The 20,081-nt window shown below is 37.0% G+C and overlaps 1 protein-coding gene across 3 annotated transcripts in view; it reads right to left on the bottom strand.

Annotated features, from left to right (window-relative positions):
- HMCN1 (hemicentin 1) overlaps positions 1–20,081 on the bottom strand; it is a 525,163-nt gene that overhangs the window by 90,834 nt on the left and 414,248 nt on the right. For all 3 annotated transcript variants that reach the window (XM_061160939.1, XM_061160937.1, XM_061160938.1), the window contains exons 69-72: positions 9,654–9,850; positions 6,136–6,217; positions 4,438–4,574; positions 678–819 (exon numbers count right to left, since the gene is read on the bottom strand). In XM_061160939.1, coding sequence (XP_061016922.1) covers positions 678–819; positions 4,438–4,574; positions 6,136–6,217; positions 9,654–9,850 — 558 coding nt within the window. The remainder of the gene's footprint in view (positions 1–677; positions 820–4,437; positions 4,575–6,135; positions 6,218–9,653; positions 9,851–20,081) is intronic.

Raw genomic sequence — 20,081 nt, 5'->3', positions numbered from 1 at the left:
TAACACTGGAACAACTTTGCTTTAAATAAAGCTTAGAAAGTGGGCTGTTTTAAAAAAACACATCTGTGATTAATCATGCAAGTCTCAGAGCATGTATTTTACTAATCACTGAGTTCTCATGGGAATAGAAAACTTGAATTTTAATTTTAGTGTTAGAGATATTAACTGCCTGGGTCATCCAACTTGTAAAATTTCATCTATTAAAACATCAGATGAACAGTTTTAGAAAGTTGGTGTCATATTCCTGAAATTTGGCAGATTTTAGTGTTTAGATTTTATATTTGAGAAAATTACAGTTCCATGGCAGTCTCTGTCTAGCACATATAATCAAACCCCAACATCAATAAAAGTGACTAAATAATTGGCTACTTGTCACCCAGAGATTTAGTATATTAACTTCTCCAGTGGCTCTGATCTGAATGATACAAAACATCAGAATATGCTGATAACAATTGGACATGTATTGTTCTCTAAGAGAAATGTATCTTTAATTACATTTTTGAAGTTGAGTTAGTTTGAATATAGCTATAGCACAAATGTCACACGCTGTCTATGTCAAAAGAAATAAGATAAGCACAAGAATTTGTTTAGTATGCTCATAAAAAAACAAAAATGTTATCTCTTTGAATGTCCTGTCTAAATTTTTTGATTGTGAAACAGTGGTTAAGCGTTCTTACCATTGACAGTGAGAATAAACTCTCTTGTAGTCTTTCCCGCAATGTTGCTGGCAACACAGGTATAATTGGCTGTATCACCTAGATCTGCATTATTAATTTGCAAGTATCTCCCTCCAGATAGGATTCTTACTCGAGGTGTTGCCTGGATTCAACAAGTAAAATTTACCATTAAAATGTCAGGAAAATGAAATAAGAATCATCAAAAGTAACTAAATAGTGAACTGTAGCATACCTGTCTCCCAGTATCTTTGTCTGCTCCCCCTACTACTATCCTGGTATCAAAAACTCTTGGGAGCTACCTCTATGAGTGTAGTTAAGGCAAGAGCACAATCAGTGATGGCCGCAGTGATCCACTCAAGGGTGGAAAAGTGTTTTAAGTTGGGCCCATGAGAGCTCCCTGCAGGACACTTCTCAAAGTGTTGGAACAGGCATATTTTTACTGGAATCTGATAGTGAGGATGACATAGGCGGGGGGCAGCTGTACCACCATGTGCGGACAACTTGCTGTGAATCTAAGACACAAGCAGAACTGAGATAAAGAAGGAAGGACAGAGATGTTTGACTACATAACTAGAGCCTTTGGATAATGCCGAAAACTCAAGTTCACTGATTTTTATTGCTAATATCTTCCCCCTGCTCCCAATTAAGTTGTTTACAGTTTGAAGCCTGTTACTTAAAGCTGAAAGTTTCCTGATAATAAATTAACTTTGGTTAACTTAAAGGAAACAATTATCCTTCAACATTTAAAAAATAAGTAAATAAATGATTTTAGCCTACAAATATTTGTTAAGCATATATTTTGTGTCCAGGCATGGGACCAAAAATTAGGAAACTATAGAGATCTATATTGAGAGGAAATACTGAAATATAGTGATATCTACTCTATTATGTCCAATTGAGGATTGTTCATAAACTTTTTAAAAAATGCCAGGTAGCAACAAAGGCTGATATTTTCTGGTTGTGCCAAAGTGGATCTACTTTAGGAAGAGTCCAAATGAGATTTTTCTACCATATGGGTTCTGTCCCAGATAAACATATATTTCTAGTGAAAAAAGTTGTTCACACTAAGATGTACAGTTCAGATCAATTTATCTTTAAAGTCCACACGTTATCTGTAGGCCTTTAATTGCTACAGGGGCCATCAGTGGTAAATTTTTATTATTTCTAATGAGAACAGGTAATTTTTTCAACATACATGGTAAGTTCTACAAAACATATTTTAATTTTTAAGTTCAATATGGGTATAGCAGGACTTTATGCTAATAAAAAGTTCTGAGTTGATTTTCATGTCTTTCTTCCATGAATATCAGTAAGTTCTGCTAATTTACTCAGTCTCACTATACTTTCTCTGGTTCTCTTCCCATTTACTGCCAGTGATTCTTCCAATTTGATTTCTTTCCTTAGACAGAACCTTATTCTGAGCAGATGACCCTGTTTCCTACTCCACTGAAAAAATCAAAGCCAAGAGCCTGCAATTTCTCCCTCTCATCTTGCATATATGAATGCATCCTTCCTTCCTACATTTCCATCTCTGTGGAAAAAGGTTATCCCTTCAGTCCAAGGCTAATTTCTTCATCTGTCACTGGGGTCCCATCCTTTCCCTACTAACACACTTGGTTCTCTATCTTCAAACTCTTTTTAGTAAATAAGAATATACAAATCTCTTTTGTATTTAAATAATAGTCCACAACCATTTCCACTTCCTCTTCTTTCACTCCCCCAACAACTGTAACGTGTCTTCTACTTCGATCACTCTAACTGAAGGTTGCTTACATCTTGAATCACATCTGTGTATTACCCAAAGCCAATAAATACAGTTTTCTTTGTATCTTGACATGAACTCTGTTAACTCTCTATTTCTTGGCTTTCAGTACACCAATTTCTCCAAGTGTTCCTTCTCAGTCCCACTTTTCTCTTTTCCTTTGCTCACCTTTTAATCGTCAATATTGCCTTAGGCGTTATTCTCATTTACAAATCTCACACTCTGCACTTTCTGGTTGACCTCATACAAACCTACAGCTTCAACAACAGGCTATACTATTGAGGACCACCAAATCAAAGGTATTTTTGGACCCATATTTCTTGGAACTTTCTGGAATTTCCATTTGGATAATATATAGATAATTCAAACTCAAAGTATCTAAAACTGAACTCATCTCTCTCTTTTTTTTTTATCATTTACTGTTGAATTCAGTCTGTCCCAGTACTGACATCACTTGGTCATATCTGAAATTAGCTTGATTTCTCCATCATTAATATTTACTCAGTCCCTGTCTGAACATCTAGTGGTCTAGAGTGAAATGCACACATGGGAGATAAGACTCTGGAGGAAAAGTCAGAGCATGAAGGGCTTTGTAAGCAAAGCTGGGCAACTGAACCTGAAACCCGAAATCTATGGAGAATCATCAAAGGGTTTTAAAGGTCTACTTCAACCATACCAAGCTACCTGCAGTTCCTGAGACAACAGCATTCCTTTTCCTGTAATGTCTTTGTACATACTATCACCTATGTTTGGAGTCCCCTTCTTTCTCACTCAACATTTAAACTGAACTCACCCTTTCCAAGAGGCTCCCTGGGCTATCATTTACCCTTCAGTCTGGGTTACTTGCTTCTTCCCACTGTTTCCGCTCTGTATATCCCTCTAAGATAAAATTTATCAGCAGTATCAATGTTCTATAATCTTTGATGTACTTCTGTATATTTTCAGATAGTCTATGAGCTCCTTATGGATCAGGATTATTGTCAGGAGCAATCACAATGCACATCATTACAGCAGGCACACAATAAATAGAGAAACTGAGGCATGGGGCTGTTAAGTGATATGCATGATAATTAAACATGTTAGTAACTCTCAGAATCCAGTCTGTGTTTAGTGTTTGTGTGATGTGCTCATGGTTAAAGTCTCTCTGTCTTAGGTAATAAAGACATAATTTCCTTTTATTTAGACTCAGTGTATCACAATTGGTTATACTAAGAGGATGAGGAAAAAGAAGGATAACTAACTACTAGGATAAGGACAATCTGAACATTCAAAGTCAAGGCTTAGAGCCAATCCTAAAAGGCTACTTAGGATCCTAGGCTGTGATACTCTATGGCAGCAGACAGGCATCACCAGAGCATGGAAGCCTCACAGAGCCAGTAACTGTGTTTCCAAAGATTTCAGTCTAGACTCCTGATATGGGAAAGACTGAAGGCGGGAGGAGAAGGGGATGACAGAGGATGAGATGGTTGGATGGCATCACCGACTTAATGGACATGAGTTTGAGTAAGCTCCCGGGAGTTGGTGATAAGACAGAGAAGCCTGGCGTGCTGCAGTCCATGGGGTCGCAAAGAGTCGGACACAACTGAGTAACTGAACTGATTCACAGATCCTTGGGGTCACTCCTGAGGTGCAAGTTTAGATCAAGGAAAGTCAGCAACAGGTTTGCCCAGGGACTTGGCAAGATAAGTCAGTTCTTTTGAGACTTTGATGGTTTCTTTTCTTTCAAGAAAAGACAAGAGTGTTTCAATCCAAGTTTAATTCACCTGCTTCAGGGGATACATACTTAGGCCAATTTACAGAGTATGTGAATCAAAATACCTGTCTTTTGACTCGTAACTAGCTACTACCTACACCAGCAAAGGCTGAGAAAAGAAGGCTGACAAAAGGACTCTGTGCTCAGCCCTGCAATGCTGAATAACCAGTAACCTGATGTAGAAGGACTCTATAGCTGATTTTTTTTTTCCTCAAAATTTATCTGTGGAACTTGGCAAGACTTACCTGTAACCGTTCTCCATTTTTAAGCCAAGTGATTACAGGTGGAGGCACTGCATCTGATTTGCATTCCAACGTCACTTGTCTGTTCCGTAACACAGTGAAGTCCTGGGGCTCACCAGTTCCAGCAATATTAGGGGGTACTGGGTGGGAAAACAGATACACCAAAGGCTTTTAATAAATGAGATGGAAAATGCTCTGGATTATTTTAGGTGTTCAACAGTGTTGTTTCTGCTGTATGAAAGAAGCAACGTAAATTTAAAATGCTGCTCATTCAATTTATAGTACCCTGATAAGAAATAGTGATTTTTTAAAATCATACTCAGTACTTAAGTACCTTAAGTAATGAAATTCTTCCAATAGTCGCATGAATGATAGGATATAACCACATTTTATCACTATTTAATAGGTAAAGAAACTAAGGCCCAAAAAAGGGATTTTTTTTTGTCCAGGTCTACACTTGGTAATAACTTTCTCTGAACATATTTTAAAACTTTTAAATTAGGTTCTGTCCATCATAACAAACAGAAATATATAGATTTTTCTTAATAAGCAGAAAGGAGGGCAAAAGAGGGGTAAGGAATTAAGAGGTATATTCTACTATATATAAAATAAATAAGCCACAAGTATATAAAGTAAAGGAAATAAAGTCAATATTTCATAATAACTTTAAGTGGAGTATAATTTATAAAAATTTTCAATGACTCTGGTGTATACCTGAAACTAATATAATATTGTAAATCAACTATACCACAATTTAAAAAGTGTATATTTTTTATGTGACTGCTGTATACACAATTTACACGTCAATTGGTCTAATTTGTGTGTAGGGCTGGTGGGGGCAGGGGAACACTCCTACATTACACCAGTCCTACAGTTTGGATTGCTTAGTGATTTAGGCTATGAGGAGATAAAGATCTTCTATTAGGTTCTTTAAATGTTCCTCTCTTTGAAGAGTAATTTCCAGCTCTATGTCAAAGTAGGACAAGCCACAGTCTAATTGACTCAACTTTTCTAGAAGGTAATTTGGTCTTGAATATGTGTGTGTGTGTGTGTACATGCATATGCATATACATACATATATTCAAGGAAGTGGACTTATAGAAATTTATTAAAACAAAATAATTAAAAATAGGCCAACACACTTATCCAAGGGTGTCTATAATAGCGCTGCTTCTGTTGGTGGAAATACAGAAACAGCCAAAAATAAGGAATGTATTAAATAAGTAATGGTGTGTTCATAAAATTATAAATCATGCAACTGCTAAAAAGTAATGTTATAAAAATATATATTTTTTTGACATGAAAACATGTTCAACATGCCACTGAGATAAAAAGTTAAATACTATATGCTGCATGATCACATTCCTGTGACAATATTTATATGTAAAAAGGTCTTATTCTTGTGTGATGAGATTATGAATACTTTTATTTTCATTTTTACTCTAATTTATATTCTATGATTTAAAATCAATGAATATGAATTACTTGTGCAGGAACAAAACATATAACTCAAAAATCCATTAAACCACTCCCATGAACACATGATCAGTGAAATATAAACTCAAATTTGCAAAATACATATTTCCTAATATATAAACATAGTTTAATGATGTGTTGGATAGCTGCCCTATCTTCCATAAATTATGCCTTTTAATTAGGTATAAGTGTATGATGGACTGCAGGACATTATGCCAACGTTACCGTGCACTCTGACTAAATACTCTTTATCATCATCTCCTGCAGGACTGGATGCCAGACATGTATATCTTCCTGTATCTTCCACCTATAAAATTCAAATAAGTGAATTACACAAGGTTAGCATGCTGGTTTTGATGATGAGAATAAATATCCATTAGAACAAATGTAAAGGACTCACACAAAGCAAGATATCATTAATACAGCACAATAATTAAAATTTAATAAATGTCTTAACATTTGTATTTAGCACTCTGATACTGAGCATGGCTCAGGATCTCTGCTACACATAAATCTATGTATCTGACGTAGATTTAAGAGGATTTCAGGGCACCTGTTCCCTATAAAATTTCTTTTTTGTAAAAAAAACAAAAAAACAAAAACAGGGTTTCAGTATTTGATCTCAGAATGTTTGCATGTTATATATGTTAATGATGTCAGAAAAGGCAGATACATATAGAACACAGCACCATATATGACACAAATACTACTCAGCATTTTTTGAAGAAATATTTATGAATTTATATTGCAGATTGCAAAAATCCTACTGGAGGCTTCCAGAAGCAAGTAAAATACATTAACCAACCAACCAACAACCAAAGTAAATAAAAATCAGGTTATTTTAATAAAGAACATTAATACCATATTTTTAATATTCCTTGATATACATAGTGAAACAATATAGCTATGTTATGTAATTTGGCTGTAAACAGGTCAGGCTGACAGAAAAATCTACTATTTTCTGACTAAAACCAGAAACATTTCTTTAAAAATCCCCATGCATAGTTTCCACTGAAGTGTTAGACTTTATTCATATTTGACATTGTGTAAACACAGCCAATGCTTAAATAAGTGAAAAGTACACACTGAAAAACATATGATCTTACTACTGTGAAAAACATATTTTGAAAAAGTAGAAAATCCTGTTTTCATCTATTACTTGAATACTCCTAGAATACTGAGAATTTTAAAATTCTTACATTCAAAACTGACTTTATGGGTTATTGAAAAACTTTTTTTTCAGTAATGTGCACAGACTCCACTGAAAAAAATTTAGATTAGGATGTTAAGACTAGTATATCTGGAAAATTACTAAATATAACTTTAGAAGAGTGACAGTCACATTGTCCTTCAATTAAAGAATTGAAAGGGATGCACTACTGCCTGGAGAATAATTTCAAAGTTGCTCATCATACCTTGAAAACCTCTAAAAGTCAGCTCTTCTCCACCAATACAGTCTATTCCCCAATTACATTGCCCCCTCCACTGGCCCTGACTCAGTCAAACTTGCACCATCATTCATGACTGTTCTTAGATCTTACCTCCTCCAAGAACCATTTCCTGACAATGTACACCCTTCTGAATATTGATAATTACTATCAGTAGCTACATTTTCTAATGTGTGTTCTCTTAATAGGGTGCTTGAAAAATTATAATTAATCGGGTTTTTTAGAGAAAGATTTTGCAGTTATTGACATGCATTATAGCTCACAAAGGAGAGAAAGGTACAGTATATAGAGTTTTTCCAACCTGTTTTGTCACAGAAGGAGAGTTTGATGGAAAATGTCTTAGCAAACTCTCGTCTTTCACCACACAATTTGGAATTTGCAGAATATCCATTATGTACCAGGCATAATTATGTGCAATAGATACATACACAAAAAGACAAAGTTCAGGTAACTAAGGTATAATTTAGTAATAAGGGCTCTGACAGAGAGAAAATAAAACACAGAGGAGCAGAGGAACCCCTAGCAGTCTTGAGACTTGATAATATTTAATTTTTTAATTCTATAAGGTTTTAATGGTTTTCTATTGTTCCTTTTCCTAATTTTATCATGTGTGTGGTTTTACTTTTCTTAGACAACTGAAAACTTCTTGAAGGCTGAGAAATGTCTTATGTACTACATTTGTGTTCTTCACAATAGCTAGACTATGTGGGTCACCGTTTAATTCTTGATGGAAACTCTGTCTTGTTTAACATAATGTTTCATTTTCACATTTAAGACCTAATGTAATGTGGCCTCAATCTCTCCTTAGAGCTTTATTTACCATGATTCCTTTATATTTATGGTTCTAGTGCACACTTCACTGTCTCCATGCTATTCCTTAAGTTACAAAATTCTTTTGCTTCCCTTTTGGTCAGTTGAAATTATAGCATTCAAATATTTTGATTCAGCAAGTGGTTTGATAGTGTGACCTGAGTTTTTTCTGGGTTGCTAAAATGGTTGATGGAGAGAAGAGGGAAATGGAAGGTGTGTTCTCTTCAATGTTAGAAACAAGAGACTTCCACTGGCTACGCTGTTGAACCAGACCCAGGATTGAGATCAGTTCCATCACTGAGCAGTGATAAGTACTGGACAGGTGAATACTTAATCCTTCTCTGTTTCTGGACTTGTAGAAAGGGGATAAAGACATTGCCTCACCGAGTTGCCATGGTAGCCATGGGTGTGATAGAGCTCATAGCCCAACATAAAACTGAGGCAATTCATAACCCTCAGCTCTCTTTTCTAGCTCCCTTTCTGTTTCCACAGTGAAAATATACATGAAATATGATTAAGACAACAGAGGATGAGATGGCTGGATGGCATCACCAACTCGATGGACATGAATTTGGGTAAACTCCGGGAGTTGGTGATGGACAGGGAGGCCTGGTGTGCTGTGATTCATGGGGTCGCAAAGAGTCGGACATGACTGAGCGACTGAACTGAAGTGAACTGACTGAATATAAATACCTTTAAAGCAATGATGATTATAATAACAATAAAAGCAGCAGTAACAATAATCATTTTAACTCCATTTCAGCATCTCTCCATGCCTGTGGCATCAGTCTAAGCACATCACCTTAGATTATCTCTAAAGCCCTAAGTACATAAGTTCAGCATTGTTCCTATTTTCATCCCCAGTTAACAGATGAAGGCATCAGAGAACATACAGATAATATTTGTAACATAAGATTTGCCTCTGTTTGCAGAAGAGTATATTGTTACAATAAGACACCCTGAGACATACCTCTCTTTAATATATTTACATTTCAGATTAATTTCCTTAAACATAAACTAAAAGAACAGTCAATTCTATTGAATTGACCATTTTTGGAAAAATTCCATCTCTTCAGATTTTCATGTCTGTGAGTTCATTCTGAAGATCAAAAGTTCCCTTTGAAGCCTCTTATACACATACGTTTGACTGCTTTTTGCCATTTCTATAAAGGGCCACATGGCACAAATCAAGAGCTTCAGGAAATATACTATCACTTATGGCACTGTGAAAACTTGAAAAAATTAATATGAATGTATCTTGCTTTCTTCTATATTTAATCTGATAATTTTACTTCTTCGCTTTAGTCATGTTACCTTGTAATTGTCTATTCAGTCATGCATATCATAGAACAAATCTACCCTTGCTAAAGTCACAGAGATCTATGATATACTCAGACTCCAAGACAATTTCTCCAACACTGCCCAGAGATTAGCAAGTAAGAAGTTTAACCTAGGACAAAATAATCATATGAACTCTGAACGAACCTGAGTACTAGATATTCGAAGAACCTCTCCTCCTCCAAGAGTCTGCATCTGATCCATCTGTGGAAGGGGTCGACCATCTTTCATCCAGGTAATCTTAGGAGCTGGGATTCCAGAAGCCATGCAGGTAAGTTCAAGAGGATTATTAACAATTACTGACATTTCTATGGGTTCTTCAGATCCATTGATATGAGGTGGTTCTATTTAAAAGGAATTAAAGACAACAACAAAATAAACTTGCTGTTTGATAAGATACTGCAGTTTATAAAAACTTTTAAGAATTCAACTCAAATTTATCTTTGTACAATACAAATTGATTCGGACAAGAATACCAAAATGATAATTCCTTATTCATTTTGGTATTATTAATGAGATGTTATTTGTCATTGGCACTATTTTATTTTATTGTAGTTTAGTTTTAGTCGCTCAGTTGGGTCCAACTCTTCGTGACCCCATGGATTGGAATCCGCCAGGCTCCTCTGTCCATGGGATTTTCCAGGCAAGAATATTGGAGTGGGTTGCCATTTCCTTCTCCATTATTGTAGTTTATTGAGGAACAATTTATTAAGTGTCAGCACTATATAAAGTCTTTGTGCATTATCTTTTCACTGGCACTATTTTAAAAGAGACAGATCATTCTTATAATAGATCATGAAGTAAGCCGCAAGACATCAAAGGTAATTAAAGCTCAGCAACTGAGATTCAGATAATTAGAGCAGTTTTACTTAACTGTAAAGATTTGAAAATGATAAAAACTGAACCCATCTTGTACTATTTTTTAAAGAGTTACTTAAATATAGTAGTGTGTTTTTGCACCTTTAAAATATCTATTGTTTCTGCAAAAGCAATGAGCAAATGCTATGAAATTTTGCAATCATCTTTTCCATGCAGAACTTTAAGAGGAAACAATGACTAAGCAGAAGAAAAGCAGTTACATTTGGAGACTATTTCTGCATAAAACACATTTGTTATGTCTGGGCAGAAATAATTTCCTCTTTTGTTATTTATACTTCTAAATTACCTTTCTCAAGAGGATGTTAAAGAATCTAAACACTTGGAGGAAACATTAAAGTTTCTTAGTCCAACTATTCCTAAGTTTAAGAATCACTTTAAAACAGATTTCCCTTACACTAATCATTCAAATTTTCTATGAAACTTTCCAGCTTACTATTTCACAAGGCAGCAAAAATAGCTGTTGGACAGCTCCAAGGATTAGCTGTGTGTGTGTGTGTGTGCACATGTGTGTGTGTTTTAAATCAGGCACATAGTTTAGAGCAGAGGTTCACAGTAGGAGACAGAGAATCTGGAATCAAACAGCCTGATTTTCATTCCTGGCTCCAACAATTATTAGGTTAGTGTATTTGAACAAATCTTTAAAAAAAAAATACCACACTATTATTTAACTAAGAGAATTGTGAAGATTCAATGAGATAATCTATAAAGTATATTTCTTTTGTGTTTCTGAATCTGTTTTGTAATTAAAGGTTTATTAGTATAATAAAAATTTTCTTAAGAAAGTTATAACTACTACTAAGTATACTACATCTGTTGGTGTTATTATTAAAAACTGCCTCCTAGATTTCTTAAAAAACTAGGAATAAAACTACCATATGACCCAGCAATCCCACTACTGGGCATATAGAATTGAAAAAGACACATGTACCCCATTGTTCATTGCAACACTATTTATAATAGCCAGGATAAGGAAGCAACCTAGATGTCTGTTGACAGATAAATGATAAAGAAGTTGTGGTATATATGATCGAATTCCATTTGAACTCTTTCAAATCCTAAAAGAGGATGCTGTTAAAGTGCTGCACTCAATATGCCAGCAAATTTGGAAAACTCAGCAGTGACCACAGGACTGGAAAAGGTCAGCTTTCATTTCAACCCTAAGGAAAGGCAATCCCAAAGACTGCGCAAATTACCGCCCAGTTGCTCTCATCTCACATGCTAGCAGAGTAATGCTCAAAGTTCCCCAAGCCAGGCTTTAACAGTACATGAACCATGAAATTCCAGATGTTCAAGCTGGATTTAGAAAAGACAGAGGAACTAGAGATCAAATTGCCAACATCCGTTGGATCACCGAAAAAGCAAGAGAATTCTAGAAGAACATCTACTTCTGCTTTATTGATTACGCCAAAGCCTTTGACTGTGTAGATCACAACAAACTGTGGAAAATTCTTCAAGAGATGGGAATACCAGACCACCTGACCTACCTCCTGAGAAATCTGTATGCAGGTCAGGAAGCACCAGTTAGAACCGGACATGGAACAACAGACTGGTTCCAAATAGGAAAAGGAGTACGTCAAGGCTGTATATTGTCACCCTGCTTATTTAACTTATATGCAGAGTACATCATGAGAAATGCCAGGCCAGATGAAGCACAGGCTGGAATCGAGATTGCCAGGAGAAATATCAATAACCTCAGATATGCAGATGACACCACCCTTATGGCAGAAATTGAAGAGGAACTAGAGAGTCTGTTGATGAAAGTGAAAGAGAGTGAAAAAGCTGACTTAAAACTCAACATTCAGAAAACCAAGATCATGGCATCCAGTCCCATCACTTCATGGCAAATAGATGGGGGAACAATGGAAACAGTGACAGACTTTCTTTTCTTGGGCTCCAAAAATCACTGCAGATAGTAACTGCAGCCATGAAATTAAAAGACATTTGCTCCTTGGAAGAAAACTATGACCAACCTAGACAGCATATTGAAAAGCAGAGACATTACTTTGCTGACAAAGGTCCATCTAGTAAAAGCTATGGTTTTTCCAGTAGTCATGTATGGATATGAGAGTTGCACTATAAAGAAAGCTGAGTGCTGAAGAATTGATGCTTTTGAACTGTGGTGTTGGGTGAAGACTCTTGAGAGTCCCTTGGACTTCAAGGAGATCCAACCAGTCTATCCTAAAGGAAATCAGTCCTGAATATTCATTGGAAGGACTGATGTTGAAGCTGAAACTCTAATACTTTGGCTACATAATACAAAGAACTGACTCACTAGAAAAGACTGATGCTGGGAAAGATTGAAGGCAGGAGGAGAAGGGGATGACAGAGGATGAGATGGTTGGATGGCATCACTGACTCTATGGACATGAGTTTGTGCAAGCTCTGGGAGCTGGTGAGGGACAGGGAAGCCTGGCAGGCTGCAGTCCATGGGGTTGCAAAGAGTTGAACGTGACTGAGTGACTGAACTGAACTGATATATAGATGTAGATGAATATACACAATAGAATGTTACTCAGCAATAAAACAGAATGGATTTGAGTCAGTTCTAGTGCGGTGGATGAACCTAGAGTCTGTTATACAGAGTTAAGTAAACAAGAAAGAGAAAACCAAATATCATATTAACACATATATATGGAATCTAGAAAAATGCTATTGATGAACCTATTTGAAGGGCAGGAATAGAGATTCAGACATAGAGAACAGACTTATGGACACAGCAGGGGTTGGAGAGGCTGGGACGGACTGAGAGACCAGCACTGAAATACATACATTATCACATATAAAATAGCTAGCCAATGAGAAGCTGCTATATAACAGAGGGAGCTCAACCTGGTGGTCTGTGACAACCTAGAGGGGTGGGATGGGGTGGGAGGTGGGAAGGACCTTCAAGAGGGAGGGAACACTTGTGTACTTATGGCTGATTCATGTTGATGTACGGCAGAAACCAACACAACATTGTAAAGCAATTATACTCCAATTAAAAATAAATTTAAAAATACTGCCTCCTAAAATTTGTACCTATGGTCTTTGTTTTCCTGTCTGGAAGAAGGTAATATATTTTAATTAAGAACTCAGAGTTTCTTAACTATTGTCCCATATGACCACTCTTTTTCAGTTTTATCCATTTTATGATATATTGTGGTCAAGACACATTTTCTTAAGTGCAGTTTAGATCAGTCCAAGATTCCCTGTTTAAAAGATGTTAGTGTCTCCATGTTGCTCACTGAATTAAATAAAAACTCATCATGGTTTCCAAGACTTCTACAACATAGCTTCAATCTCTCTTTATAATATTATTTATTTTTAATACACTTTATGTAACTTAGATTTCAAATTAGACTACTACTCTCCCTCAGCAAGTTCAGTTGCCTCTTGCTCTACAACAAACTCTAAAATTTCTATCCCTTTAACAGCAACCCACTCCAGTATTCTTGCCTGGAGAATCCCATGGACAGAGGAGTCTGGCAGGCTACTGTCCATAGGTTCACAAGAGTCGGACATGACTTAGTGACTAAACCACGACCACCAATATTCATAGTATGCTATTTGTATCACTCAAAAGCATTGATCGGATTCTCCATTTGACTATAGGCAATTCTTTATTCCTCTCACTTTTTTGTTATTTACTGTGGGTAAGTCACTGTGGATACCAAGAGTAAGTAAGTATGTCCTTTATCCTCAAAAGATTATAGTACTAGATTTAAAGACTCAGCAATAGCAGCAACAACAGAAACAGCATGTTTCCAACGGTTTCAAACCCCAGCCATCAGATCTCACATGTGTTAGGTGATTGCAAACGCATTTCACTCTGTATCTTGTGACTAGTGAAAGTTGCTCAGTCCTGTCCAACTTTTTGCAACCCCATGGACTATACAGTCCATGGAAAGCTCCAGGCCAGAATACTGGAGTAGGTAGCCTTTCCCTTCTCCAGGGGATCTTCCCAACCCAGGGATCGAACCCAGGTCTCCCACATTGCAGGCAGATTCTTTACCAGCTGATCTATAAGGGAAGCCAATTTGTTTTACACTTTGGGCAGGATAGGAGTTGTCCATACTTTGATGACTCCAAAACTTACATTTCTAGCCTAGATCTCTTTTCTGGGCTCCAGATCCATATAACCAGTTACCAAATAAGAATCTTCAGTGGGTTCTTTGAAAACAACTTCCAACTCAACATATACTCAGACTGAACCTGTGACCTTATTCCTCAAAACCTGGTCCATTTCCAGCATTCCCTGCATTTATGTGATAAAACTGTCAACTGTTCAGTCACATAAGCCAGAAACTAGGTGTCATCCTTGATATCTTCATCATCATCACTTCCCTACATCCAATCCACAACCAAGTCTTAATACTTCTATCTGAAGTTATCTTTTGAGTACATCTTTCCCTCTCACCTCCATCACTAATCTGAGTTACAATGCCATTTATTTGGACTAATACATCTTGGTTATAGGTGCCTACCCAATATCATTTACCTGTTTCTTTTATGTTAACAGAACTCAATCTTGTTAGGGCTGTCACTGTGCTAAAAATTACATTGTTTAGCCTTTTTAGTAGGTAGTAGATGGAGTGGCATGTGAAGAATCTAACCAAGGAGATGTAAGTGGGGTAGTTTTGTGGGAATTTTAAGAAAATCCTGAAAGGGACAATTTTTTGCCTTCCCTATTTTTCTTGCTCTACTGTTGCAACTAGTGATGCTGGGGTGAGCTGATGACACACGATCACAGACTGACCATGATGTTGAGGCCAAGGGCCAAGAGAACTGTAAAGATTTGAACTGCTGAATGACTGCAAGTAGGGCCCAGCTCCAGACATCTTGTTCAGTGAGAAAAACAAAAGTTCTTTCTTTAAGTCACCATGTTTAGACTCTGTTAATCACAGTTAAACACCATTCCTAATAATACACTGTCTCTCAGAGTCCACTCTTGTCCTGCTCCAGGCCACTCTCCACTTTGCAGTCAGAATGATATTCTCAAACTGCAACTCCACTCATGGCATTCCCCTTATTAGAACTTTTAAAGATTTCCCATTGTTCTAGGACAAAATCCCAGATTCTTAACGTGGTTAACAATCCCTTCCCAGTCTGAACCCTGTCAATTGCCCCCCACCCCCAAACCGAGCTTTATTCTGCATGATCTTCTCCCTTGTTTTTAGTATTTTAGCCACAGCAGACTTTTCAGAACTTCTAACACACCGTGAGATCTCCCACCAGATGGATGGAGTTAAGTTGAGACGAGCTTTTCCCCAAATTAGCATATTTACATTCACATTCCTAGTGGAGTACAGACTGAAGTTTTGCAGGTTTTAATGGAACTAGCCTTCAACAGACGCTGAAATGCTAAAGCTGCTCATCTTTCTGTTGAGCGGTTTTCAAACCTGTTTTAATATCCTTATAAATCTTGCAGGAGGGCAGGTGGTTCTTTGTATTGATATATGACTCTAACAGCATTTTTCTTACTTTCCTTTTTGTTTTCTACATCCATAAAAGCACCGGGCTGTGATTCTGCTCCTGGGTTCTTGAATTCTTGGAGAAGTATTCCTTCTCTCCACTGCCACATGCCCCTGTAATTTTAGGCCTGTATGAGTATAACAGACTCTTCAAGTCATTCTTCACTCTGTCGTCAGAGGGATTTTTTTGGAAGTGAAATCTGATTGTAACATATTCCTGCTTCTGCCTTCCTAATGAGGTCCAGATTTTCAGAGTCTCTTCACAGTATGGCTTCTGTCCAGGTATATTTCCTGTCGCCCTCAACTGCAGTGAGCACAAACAGAAAACTCAAGCTTTATCACTCCGAGGTGAAAAATGGATACATCTCTGCATTCATCAGGGCAATTCGACTTTTTAAGGCTTAGATGTCTCCTTCAGGGAATCTTCTCTGAACCTTCCCATCCCACAGAATTTTCACCATATCATTCCTATCACACTTAAAAGTCATCACTTGTTCTATATCTGTGTTCTCCGCTGATGCAGGAAGTTAAGGGCTGAGACCACATCCTGTTTATTCAATGATGCATTCAAGTACCATATGGCACATAGTAGGTGTTCAATGATAATGTGCTACATGATACTAGAAACATGCCAGGCACATAATAAATAGTCAATAATTAATAATATGTGAATAATTAACGTACAAGATCACATTTATGTCATCTCCTGGTATTCTCCATATTCTGTGAATTGCTATATAGGAAGTTGTTATTCCACCCTTCTTCACTAACACACACTTTCTTCTGCCTTCTGTCTCTAAATATTCTGGAGTACGGCCTTCACGATCACCTTTCATTCTGTGGAACACTTGTCTACACCACAGTATTTCTGTTTGCTTATTTGATATTGTTCTGTTTCCTGCTACAGTTAAAACTCACTTTGGTCCAGCTGACAAGTAGCTAAATCTATTTAGTTCAAGCCCACAGATAAATATTATGTGTCAAATGCCATGCTAAGCCCTGGGAATATAGCAGTATGTAAAAAGGGTACTGCTCATCACAGAGTTTAACTAAGGATGAGACAGACTTTTACGGTTACACAAAAAATTAAAATTGTAATAAGTACTATGAGAAAGTTTATAGCACATCCTGAAAAGATTTGGCTACCAAAATTTTTAATTTTTCCTTGTGGGGCATATTTTGTTGAAAAAAAATTAACGAGCCTGAGGTTTATTTCAAACATTATGAAAAAACAAAACTCCAAAAAATTATTGATCGTTGAAATAGTTCATTTCTTTCATGTTCATTTCTCCTCCCAATAAAAATGGTTTACTTCATGGAAAACATGTTTTCTCTTTATACTATTTGTTTGCATGTAGAACACTGGAACACACATTTAAAATATTTTTGTGTGTGAAATAATGCCATTTGCAGCAACATGGGTGAATCTAGAGATTGTCACACTAAGTGAAGTATGTCAGAGAAAGGCAAATATCATATATAACTTACAGGTGAAATACAGAAGAGTGGTACAAATGAACTTATTTACAAGACAGAAACAGAGGCACATATGCAGAAAATAAACTTGTTACCAGGGAGGAAAGATGGAGGAGAGATAAATTGGGAGATTGGAACTGATATATACACACTACTATAAATAAATAGGTAATAAGGAACTACTGTGTAGCACAGGGAACTCTACTCAATACTCTGTAATGACTTACATGGAAAAAAATCCCAAAAAAGAGTGGATATATGTATAACTGATTCACTTTGCTGTACAACAAAAATTAACACAACATTGTTAATCAACTATACTTCAGTAAAAAAAAAAAAAATCCCTAATCAAATCTAGGCCAGAATTATTCAGCTTGCCAGGTTGGCTTTTTGAAACCATATACAAGTGTATATATCTCCACAGTGAAATTTTTCTTCCATACATATATATATATATTAATGTAGAAAAGAATAAATAGAACTAGATCATTTGAAATGACCATTACAACTATAATCTACAGACTGGATCATGTAAAGACTGTTGGAATAACACAATAGCATAAAATTATGCTTTTCCATTAAATCACTATCATCAGAAGAGCTTTTAGTTCTCTTTGTTGTTCTTCAGTCACTAAGTGGTGTCCGACTTTTTGTGATCCCATGGACTGCAGTGTGCCAGGCTCCTACATCCTCCACTATCTCCTGGCATTTGCTCAAATTCATGTCCATTGAATTGATGGTGCTATCTAAACATCTCATCCTCTGCTGTCCCCTTCTCCTTTTGCCTTTAATCTTTCCCAGCATCAGAGTCTTTTCCAATGAGCTGGCTCTTTGTATCAGGTGGCCAAAGTACTGGAGCTTAAGCATCAGTTCTTCCAATAAATTTTCAGAGTTGATTTCCTTTAGGATTGACTGGTTCGATTTCCTCGCAGCCCAAGGGAATAAAGACTCTTCTCTTTATTCTCTCAAGAGTCTTCTCCAGCACCATGAGTTGAAAGCACCAATTCTCTGGCGCTCAGTCTTCTTTATGGTCCAACTCTAACATCTGTACATGAATCCTGGAAAAACCATAAATTTGACTATACAGAACTCTGTTGGCAAAGTGATGTCTCTGCATTTTAATATTCTGTCTAGGGCTTCCCAGGTGGCACTATTGGTAAAGAACCACCTGCCATTAAAGGAGATGTAAGAGACGTGGGTTCAACCCTTGGGTTGGGAATATCCCCTGGAGGAAGACATGGCAATCAACTCCTGTATTCTTGCTGAGAGAATCCCAGGGACAGAGGAGCCTGGTGGACTACTGTCCATTGGGTTGCAAAGAGTTGTACACGACTGAGTGACTCAGCATGCTAGGTTTGTCATAGCTTCCTTTCCAAGGAGCAAGTTTCTTTTAATTTCATGGCTGAAATCACCATCCACAGTGATTCTGGAGCCCAAGGGGGAAAAAAAATCTGTCACTGCTTCCACTTTTTCCTCTTCTGTTTGCCACGAAGTGATGGGACCCAATGCCTTGATCTTAGTTTTTTTTAATGCTGAGTTTCAAGTCAGGTTTTTCACTCTCCTGTTTCACGCTTACCAAGAGGCTCTTTAGTTCCTCTTCAATTTCAGCCATTAGAGTGGTATCATCTGCATATCTGAGGTTGTTGATATTTCTCCCAGCAATCTTGATTCCAGCTTGTGATTCACCAGCCTGGCATTTGGCATGATGTACTCTGCATAGAAGTTAAATTAACAGGGTGACAATGAATAGCCTTGTCATACTCTTTTACCAATTTTGACCAGTCAGTTGTTCCGTGTGAGGTTCTAACTGTTGCTTCTTGGCCGGCATGTAGGTTTCTTATGAGACAGGTAAGGTGGTCTGGTATTCCCATCTCTTGAAGAATTTTCCACAGTTCGTTGTGATCCACATAGTCAACGGCTTTCATGTGGTCAATGAAGCAGAAGCAAATGTTTTTCTGGAACTCCCTTGCTTTCTCCATGATCCAACAAATGTTAACAATTTATCTCTGGTTTTTCTATCTTTTCTAAATCCAGCTTGAACATCTGGGAGCTCTTGGTTCATATACTGCTAAAGCCTAGCTTGAAGGATTCTGAACATAAACTTTGCTAGCATGTGAAATGAGTGCAATTGTATGATAGTTGTAACATTCTTTGGCAATGCCTTTTTTTAGGATTGGACTGAAAACAAACCTTTTCTAGTCCTGTGGCCACTGCTGAGTTTTCCAAATCTGCTTACATATTGAGTGCAGCACTTTAATAGCATCATCTTTAAAATGATCTTTAGGATTTTAAGTAGCTCACCTGGAATTTCATCACCTCCAGTAGCTTTGTTTGTAATAATGCTTCCTAAGGGTCACTTGACTTCATACTCTAGGATGTCTGGCTCTAGGTAAGTGATCACACCATCATGGTTACCAGGGTTATTAAGACCTTTGTTGTATGAGTCTTCTGTATATTCCTACCACTTCTTCATCTCGTCTATTTCTGTTAGGTCCTCACCATTTCTGCCCTTTATTGAGCCCATCCTTGCATGAAATGTTCCCTTGATATCTCCAATTTTCTTGAAGAGTTCTTTGCACTGTTCATTTGTGAAGGCCTTCTTATCTTTCCTTGCTGTTCTGTGGAACTCTGCATTCAGCTGGGTGTACATTTTTCCTTTCTCCCTTGCCTTTCACCTTTCTTCTTTCCCTCAGCTATTTGTAAAGCCTCAGACAACCTTCTCAGACAACCACTCTGCATTCTTATATTTCTTTTTCTTTGGGCTTGTTTT

The sequence above is a fragment of the Dama dama genome, chromosome 14, assembly GCF_033118175.1.
Source record: "Dama dama isolate Ldn47 chromosome 14, ASM3311817v1, whole genome shotgun sequence".
In the NCBI taxonomy this organism is placed as follows: Eukaryota; Metazoa; Chordata; class Mammalia; order Artiodactyla; family Cervidae; genus Dama; species Dama dama.
The sequence above is the reverse complement of the archived record's forward strand: the minus strand, read 5'-3'. Positions and strand labels throughout refer to the sequence as shown.